The sequence below is a fragment of the Oryzias latipes genome, chromosome 12 (assembly GCF_053564925.1).
Source record: "Oryzias latipes strain Hd-rR chromosome 12, Olatipes_Hd-rR_3.1".
Lineage (NCBI taxonomy): Eukaryota > Metazoa > Chordata > Actinopteri > Beloniformes > Adrianichthyidae > Oryzias > Oryzias latipes.
The window spans coordinates 24,170,049-24,179,104 of NC_136248.1; the positions used below are offsets into that span (position 1 = coordinate 24,170,049).

General features: G+C 38.2%; 1 protein-coding gene across 8 annotated transcripts in view; it reads left to right on the top strand.

The window, feature by feature from the left end:
* kcnt1a (potassium sodium-activated channel subfamily T member 1a) overlaps positions 1-8,083 on the top strand; it is a 32,019-nt gene extending 23,936 nt beyond the window's left edge. For 4 of the 8 annotated variants that reach the window (XM_078955493.1, XM_011481583.3, XM_011481581.3 and 1 more), the window contains 10 exons: positions 4,056-4,127; positions 4,263-4,397; positions 4,474-4,585; positions 4,689-4,790; positions 4,951-5,034; positions 5,108-5,236; positions 5,317-5,611; positions 5,695-5,760; positions 5,827-5,911; positions 7,259-8,083. In XM_078955493.1, the coding sequence (XP_078811619.1) occupies positions 4,056-4,127; positions 4,263-4,397; positions 4,474-4,585; positions 4,689-4,790; positions 4,951-5,034; positions 5,108-5,236; positions 5,317-5,611; positions 5,695-5,760; positions 5,827-5,911; positions 7,259-7,376 (1,198 nt within the window). In that variant the 3' untranslated portion in view covers positions 7,377-8,083. The remainder of the gene's footprint in view (positions 1-4,055; positions 4,128-4,262; positions 4,398-4,473; positions 4,586-4,688; positions 4,791-4,950; positions 5,035-5,107; positions 5,237-5,316; positions 5,612-5,694; positions 5,761-5,826; positions 5,912-7,258) is intronic. The other 4 variants (XM_078955494.1, XM_078955495.1, XM_020707576.3 and 1 more) reach the window with 2 other exon arrangements.
* Positions 8,084-9,056: the final 973 nt, after the last annotated feature.

Here is a 9,056-nt window from a genome sequence, read left to right on the forward strand (position 1 = left end):
CAAAAACGCCCACGCCACTGCAATTCAAGCACTTACGACAGCTTTGGGTCTGTTTTCAGCAGAACTGGGCAGATGCATAAAATAATGCCTTGTCAAGTGCGATGCTGAAGGGCAGGCAATGATGAACACATTCAGTCCCAGAGTGTCTTCTTCACCATGAACTCATTCTTTAGCTTAAAGACACTTAATTTCAGTGAGAATACAAGGTTTCGGAAAGGCTTCTGTTTGCATTTTCACTTTTAAGCCATATTACCCTTGAAACAACCACAAAGTAAAGAATGCTGAGCCCATGTGAAGCCAGAGATCCTCCTGGATTCGACCTAGATTTGTTTTAAAATCTGCTGCATGGTGGTGCAGGGATCTGCCTCACAACAAGGAAATCCTGTTTTAAATGATGGGGCTTTTCTGGAGGAGTTTAGATGATTTCTTTGTGAGTTATCTTTGTGCTCTTCCAATGTCATCTTCAATTTTTCTTTGGGGATTTTTACCTTTTTTAATGAATAAAACAAATACACATTAGTGTCAAGTTAATTTATTTGGGTTGTTTGTCATGGACCACTGTTATTTAGTTTCTACATCCTCCTTTTTGGTTAAACACTGATAAAGTTTGAAACCATTTCTATGCAGATGACGCATAACTATAATTAAATAAATTTTTAAATGATACCTTTATGTAAAATGCCAAAAACAATCCACTGACCTCCTGGTTGAAGCACTTGTAAAATGTATGGAACCATTAGGATACTTTTGTTTAAATTGGACACATCCATCCATCCATCCATCCATCCATCCATCCATCCATCCATCCATCCATCCATCCATCCATCCATCCATCCATCCATCCATCCATCCATCCATCCATCCATCCATCCATCCATCCATCCATCCATCCATCCATCCATCCATCCATCCATCCATCCATCCATCCATCCATCCATCCATCCATCCTTGCTTCCTTCCTTCCTTCCTTCCTGGGAAAAGCTGGGATTTGAACCAGGGCCTTCTTGCTGTAAGGCGAGCAGCAGTGCAGCCCCTTAGATTGTCCCAATTTATCGAATTTGACAACAGAGGAGTCTTTTTTTCTAAACGTATTTTTACCTTACTGAACTGAACATGAACAGAAGGTAAATTACCCACAACACCAGTTAATTTATGGTCGATCGTAAAAATGTGTTTAAAAACCTGGATAGGGGTGAGAGGCTCCGTGTCCTGATGAGGTTTTTAGAAACCTAAACTGTTATTCAGTCTCAGTAAATTGATTGGAAAATAAATGCATTTTCAGAGGTTCACAAAATAAATGAATCTTAAACATATATGGACAAATAATTTTTTTATACAGTACTCACGCATACCACATTGAATCCATTAAATATCATATTTGCCAGAGTTTAATTGAGTGCTTGAAAGGGAATGCGACAAAGTGAACTTGTATGTAAACCCACCTCTATTATGTTCTACCTAAATTATTTACATAATTGCCATAATACAGAATACAATATATATGTCTAGTAATATAGTAATAGTAATAAAAATTCATATAAAATAAAATAAAAATGTACCCCTTGATTTTTATTGGACATCATTATTACACATAACCTAGGTGCACACACCCTGATAATTTGAATTTATTTCAAAATTATCTTCAAAAAATATTGTTAAAAAGTTCCTGCCAATACAGAACGCTGCTGCCAGAGTTTCTGGCAGTAAGAACTAGGAAAATTAACCACCACTATTCTCAAGTCTTTACTCTAGATCCAACTAAATATGAATTTAATTTTAAAGCATTACTTCTGTGCTAGTACCAAGCCCGGTTGCTTTGAGAGGGTTGCGTCAGGAAGGGCATCCGGCGTAAAACATTGCCAAGTTTACCATGCGACTCGTTCGCTGTGGCGACCCCTGATGGGAAAAGCCGAAAGAGAAACAACAACTTTACAAATGACTATATGAAATCCTGTTGATGGTTCAAGCTTCCAAATAAGCTCAAACATGCCCTAAAGTTATCTATATTTACATCTAGGCATTAATTTGAATTGTTTTCAGGAAAAGATGTTTAACGTTCTGCTCCAGCTGCCCTCCAACCACAGCATTTCTGTCTTTAGGCCTTTTGTTGGAACTTTTCATTTCATCAACTGCGTTTTATTCTAAAAGATAGACACAGTGAGTGAAATTAGCTCTTTTGGGTTAATTCCTTAAGGAAAATCAACTTATTACTGTTTTTATCCCAATCCTGCACCCCCCAATACTTCCTGTGTTCATTAGAATAACGGCCAACAAAAAACTTTTACCTACAGATGGCTGGGAAAGGAAAAAAGAAAAAATTTCAGTGTGCTGATTTTTGTGGGTCTGAAGGCACAATGGAAAAGGGGGATTTTAGCAAGTGTCCCCTATTTTCACGTTAATATTCAGTTTGGTAAAATATCAATACCATCATCTGAAAAAGGTTTTGTAGAGTCATCTAGTACAGTGTTTTTCAACCTTTTTTGAGCCACGGCACACTTTAACCTTGACAAAAATCCCGTGGCACACCAGCATCCATAAATTTAAAAAAAAAAGGAGAAACTCCTAGTCTGTATTGATCTACAGCCCCTCCGCAATCTCACATGCATTTTTTTGATAATTGTGGCAGAAAAAGCTGGAAGTTGCAGCTGTTTTTTTTCTAAAAAATGTAATAAAAGTTAAGTAAGAAGATTTAAAAACTGTTTGATGTGTGTTCGTTGTTGTTTCAAGACGTTAAAGGAAGACTCATTGTGCGCAGAGACACTGTCACTTTAACCCAATGCCTCATGGGAAATGTAGTGCAAACAGCCGCCGAACGCAGACAGACTCCCGTCTCTGAGCTTCATTGTTTTGTTCACTTTTTCCACGGTCTGATACCGGATTCTGTGGAAAGCTACACCGCTAAATATGAGCTTTAGCTGGTATTTTTGTTGGAACTAAGCAATTTTATGAGCAGAATTGAAACAAGGAAGTGAGGACTTTAACCAGTTCTGATTGGTTGACTGATGACGTGTGATTAAGCCTCCAAGAATGATTGGTGGAGACAGTAAAAGGGGCGGGAATTTTCCGAAAACAGCTGACGCTACGGCTAAATTGCGGTACCGTCATTCTTATCAAAATGTATTTAATTTAATAAAATAAACATATAGAAAAAAACTATTTTATTCTTTTTCATATTCCTATATACTCAGTGTTTTATCAGGGCCTGTTTGGATGAACACAGAGATGATATCCTGGAGATGGTAAATGTTTTTAGATCAGTGAAAATGGGTAATTTCCCACGGCACACCTGACACTAGTGTGCCGCGGCACCCTGGTTGAAAAACACTGATCTAGTAGACATTAAAACCTTAGTCAACAACAATACAATACAATACAATAATACATCTTCACATTTTGCTTTCTGAAATAAACAGTTAAGACAGTTGGCACTGAAAGCTTAACGTCCCACTCCGATAATCTTTTGATCTATTGTAAAAATCTGGCCAGTGGTATTTTAATTATGATTATGACGTTTTTAGGCAACATAAAAAAAATCCTGTGTTGTTTTCACGGTTTCTGCAGATCACTAGGAGTTTGTCCGAAATTCACCTCTGAGAGTTGTGGCATAGCCACCCCGCCCCCTTCACCTTCTCTGAGAACAAGGAGCTTGTGTCTCGCCTGGTGTATTTTCTGCATCGCACATTGCATTTTTTTCTAATTGCCTTTTTCCCTCTGCTTCTGATTCACTACGACTTTAATAAAGAAATACACAGCAATACAATTTAAAGCTCAATTTTTTTTGTACTTCATCAGAAAAATTACGCAAGAACATGTTCAAAACAATTTTCAGCTGAGTGGGTCTTTAAGGAAATAGAAAAAAGTATTTAATCTGAAGAAAATTGTTTTTAAATAAGTGAACTAGGAAGCACAGTGTGAGGAGAGAAGGGAAAATGGAAGTGAGTGGTGTTAGGTTTCACAAGACACTCAACTCATCTTCAAGGACTTGAGCTTTGACACAACATCGTTCATGCATTCATTCATCTTCTATTATGTTTGTGTGTTTATGCTTTTTTCAGGCCGGATAATCATTTCCTGGAAGCCATTTGTTGTTTTCCGATGGTGTACTACATGGCCGGGACCATTGACAAGTAAGATCCTTGGAACTTGTATGCTGATAAACTCATTCTCACATGCAAAATCCTCAAAAAAAGGACTTAATTTGAATTAAATCAAGTGTTGATTTTGGAAAACTGTTGCTCATTTCTGCATCATGTGTGCTTCAGTCTGGACAGCCTGCTGCAGTGTGGAATCATCTACGCTGATAACTTGGTTGTCGTGGATAAAGAGAGCACGATGAGTGCAGAGGAAGACTACATGGCCGATGCCAAAACTATTGTGAACGTACAAACTATGTTCAGGTCATTTGTTTGCTTTTGTCCCTTCTGCTATGTTCTGCCGTCTTTGTGACCCTGACAGTGGATGTTCTGGCCACAGGTTGTTCCCCAGTCTCAGCATCATCACTGAGCTCACTCATCCCTCCAACATGAGGTTCATGCAGTTCAGAGCTAAAGACTGCTATTCCCTGGCTCTCTCCAAGCTGGAGAAGGTTCGGCAATCTGTTTGATGATTTCAATAATTTCACTGCATTTTTTTTTTTTTTTACGCTTACGAAGCGGCGGGTCATTAAGTGTTGCTATGACACTCCGCAGAAAGAACGTGACAAAGGCTCCAATCTGGCCTTCATGTTTCGTCTGCCATTCGCTGCTGGCAGAGTTTTCAGCATCAGCATGCTCGACACCCTCCTCTATCAGGTTGGTGCATTTTTAAAGAAACTCCCAGGTGATGATTTCCAGTACAGGTGAGCAGGGAGTGAGGGTAACACTGAAGCATGAGCGCCCTCTTGAGTACAAAGGGGGAAACTACACTCATTTAAGTTTTGACTGTGAAAGTTTTCCTCTTGTTCTGTCTCAGTCTTTTGTCAAAGACTACATGATACTCATTACAAGGCTGCTGCTGGGACTGGACACCACGCCGGGATCGGGGTTCCTCTGTGCTGTGAGTCCATTTTAAGAGGACATTTTCAACATATCCAGTTACTGTCAGAGTACATCTCTGTTTTTGATTCTAGATGAAAATAACCGAGGGAGATTTGTGGATCAGCACGTATGGGAGATTGTTCCAGAAGCTCTGCTCCAGTAGTGCTGAAATTCCCATCGGGATCTACCGCACGGAGTCGCACATTTTTTCTACCTCTGAGGTGAGTAAGCGAAGCATTAGGACAGTTTTTTTTTTTTTTCCTTTGCATCACCATTATCCTTCCTCTTCATCCCACATCAGTCACAAGTGTCTGTCAGTGTAGATGACTGCGAGGACACGAAAGACAGAGCGGACGACTCCCGCAGCAATGTCCAGTCAGACCCTCCCCTGCGGAGGAAGAAGAGCATGCAGTGGGCACGGCGTCTGAGCAAGAAAAGCGTGAGGTGGCAGGGGGGCAGCCGGGACTTGAACAAAGATCAAGCCCAGCGCATCGCTCAGCAGCGCCTCAACCTCTACAGACGCTCAGAGAGGGAGGAGCTGTCTGAGCTGGTCCGCAACCGGATGAGGCATCTCGGCCTCCCCACCTCTGGATATGGTAACGCTGGACGCTGCTTCTTTAGAACCTCAGCTTCTTTATTGTATTTGTTTTTTTATGTGAGCTTTTTTCTTCTCTGACAGCAGAAGACCTGTCAAATCTGACCGCCAGTGATGTGATGAACAGAGTTAACCTGGGGTACCTACAAGGTAAAGACATTTGGACTTGGATCCGTTTGTTTCTGGTGTTATTCTGACAGTGGTTCTATGTTTCAGATGAGCAGAATGACCAGCAGAACACTCTGTCTTATGTGCTCATTAACCCGTCTCCTGACACCAGGCTGGAGCTTAACGATGTTGTGTAAGTGTTACCATTACAGGATGAGCCGGGGGTGAGCCGGGTCTTTAGTTTTGTGGGTGTCTGTTTCTACCATCCAAAGTAATAATGCTGGATCATCAAGATAAACCTCTTTCATGCATTCTATAGAATAGAAAGTAAAAGCTGCTTGTATGTTATTAGTCTACAGTAATTTGGAGAAAAAAAGGTTTTGTATTGCTGTTAAGTTATTAAAGTTTTTAAATTCAAAACTAAAAAATATGTGGGACAGAAAAAAGGAACAATTTTAAAGAAAAAAAGTCAAATTTTTGAAGAAAATAATTAAAACATACTTAATCGTTATTTATTTATTTATTGATATAAATATATAATTTTATATACAATTTTGTTGAACAGTATTACCTATTGTACAACAATAGGCAATAAGAATTACATCTAGCAGTAAATATAGATATCCATCCAATCTATTGTTCAGTACATTAAAAAGATTAAAATGTAAAGATCTAGTTGATCTATGTATTTTGAAAATTAATGCATAAAGCTCATCAGAATTGTCTGCCACACAATATACAAAGAAGATTAAAAAATATACTTATTGTTTAATAGGATGCTTTCTCTTGCCATAATTCAGAACAAAAACAAAGTTAAGATGAGTTTCAATTTAAGGAGTCAAGATATGGAACAATTAAAAACAATGAATTTAAGAAACTAAATCACCTTCAAAAAAATATGCCTTTTTTTCCTCCTGGTCTTGCTTTCTTCTAAGTATGTAAAAGGGGCAGAAAAATAAATTTTTGTCTTTAATTTCGTAGGTAGTAGAATTTTTTGTTGTTTTTGTCATTTTTCGGAAATGAAGAGAAACACAAAACTTTAACCAACAGATAAATAAATGAAGGGGTTTTCCTGTCAGAATAAGAAGAAGAAGAAACTCAGAGCTCCAAAGAAAAAGTCAATTTTGTTTAGATTAAAGTGATATTCTAATGAAGTAAATCAATTGGTAAATTCTAAAGTAAAAAGTCAAAGTGAAGTCAGAATTTTAAGGGGAAAAAATTCTCATATTAGTCAGACACCTAAGGAAATTGTATTTTGTGCTTTGTTCTCAGGACTCTCATCATTTCCTATCAGTTTTTCTCTAATATATTAATAGTCTTCTACTGAATAGTAGAGGCAATTGTCACAAGTATTTTACTGCAAAATCTTCTGACCTCAAAAACCTCACTGAACCTTTATTTACATATTAATAAGTAATAAGTAATAAGCAGTAAAAAAAAGTGCAAAAACTGCAATACTCTTTTTTTCCCCTTCTTCTTCATTTAAGAGAGAACAACACAAATGCTGAAATGTCTACTCTTCTGCCCCCTCATCCTCAAGGTATCTGATCCGCTCCGACCCTCTGGCTCACGTTCCAGAGGAGCCGCCCATCCACAGCAGCAGCCTGAAGGAGAGACGTGAGTCCAGCATCGACGTCAGAGAGGACACCCAGCTCTGAAACCAAACTTTTTTTAATGCACCCCTCCTACACAGAGCGTCTGGAAAAAGACAAAGATGTCTGTAAATGTTTGAGTGCCTACTGCTATCCGGACACACTAGATGCCATCTGTGTCGTCCTTTTGCCACAAACGCCGTTCAGCAGAATACTGCATGGGGTCATTCTCTGCTCTCATGGATGAGCAGTTTTCCTGCTAGAAAACTGAATTTGTCAGGGCTTTTGTGATTATTTATTTATTTTTCCTGCTTACCGGTACACCTAAAAACATCTCCAAACCTCTCTAGGAGGATTGGAAATTTCAGGTGTAAGCAGATGAGCAGTTTTCTGCAGCATTCGACTCAGATGACACACTAAATATTTGGTACACTTTTTGTAGCTAAATCAGCAAAGTGGTTTTTCAGTGGTTTGAGGTCTAATTTAGTAGGTGAAGTGTGAACTTACCATTGTGTTGCTATCAGAGAAGCACTCTCCAGCCTTTATAGCAGGCTGTGTTTAACTGTATGAGGCATTTATCTTGTTTTCCACCATATTTATAACGTCACTCTCTGCAGTCCTCAGTGGCAGTTCTGCTTAAATCCACAGCTGTGGTTGTTTTTGGAGAAATCGATATCGAGTTTTTCATTTGACTCTTTGTACAAATGTTAGTGCTGACTATATTTGCACTTGAGTCCGGGTTTTACGTGCACATTAAAGTGCTGTTTAATGTATTCTGAGTTGTGTTATTTATTGCTGATATGTCTAATTCAGGGATGAGATAGACATCCCTGTAATCCAGAGAGATTTAGATTTAGAGTGACTTTTGGACGTTTTTAGCCAAAATCCAATAACCTTTGTCACTTTCTAGGATGTAGTTTCTACAGTGGTTCATTAGAAGTTCGCCTCTGTGTGAGCTTGAGGCCCGCTCAGTGTATTTTCTATGTTACAAATAAGTTCCTTTATTTGTAACATAGAACTGCATTTTTTTCTGCTCCTAATTCACGATTTAAAAAAATACCCAGTAATTCAATTTCAAGAATAATTTTCTTTATACATGTCCTCCATCATCAGAAAGATGACAATAGAACATGTTAAAAACACCATTTACATTGGACCGAGTCTTTAACATCCATGTTGACAAATGTGAACAAAGAGATTTTAAAGGTAACATTTTTAACATGTGTTGACTAAGTATTAAACACAGACGAAACACAGATTTTTATCATTGTATAGCATCATTTAACTATTTTATTGTTGTAGGCATTCCACTTTTGTTCTGAAAATTCCTAAGCTGCGTCAGAGAGACTCGACCAGAGCTTTTTCCTGCTAAATTAGACTCCTCCACAGTTTTCCCTTTTTAATTTTCGCATAACAGGAAAACAATAAATTAGAGAGAGAAAAAAATATCCCTAGTTCAGTAGATGCAGACAAAAACATTTTTCTGACCTGAAAGCTGACTCAGGACTGTGTATCTGCTCCTTTTCTGGTTTAAACCTAATGTAGCACTTAAAAATACTTACTGGAAAAGTAGTCTTAAATTGAAATTATGTTTAGTGGGATTAGTTTCTGATACTTTTGGAAACGTAAAGTTCCTTTTTTTGTTCTGTTCATAAAAACCTAAAGAGTATTTGTAAAACTAGGCTATAAAATACAAAGCTACTGACTTTTCCTGTCTGGTCTCTTCAGGCATTTTGTGTCTTCTTT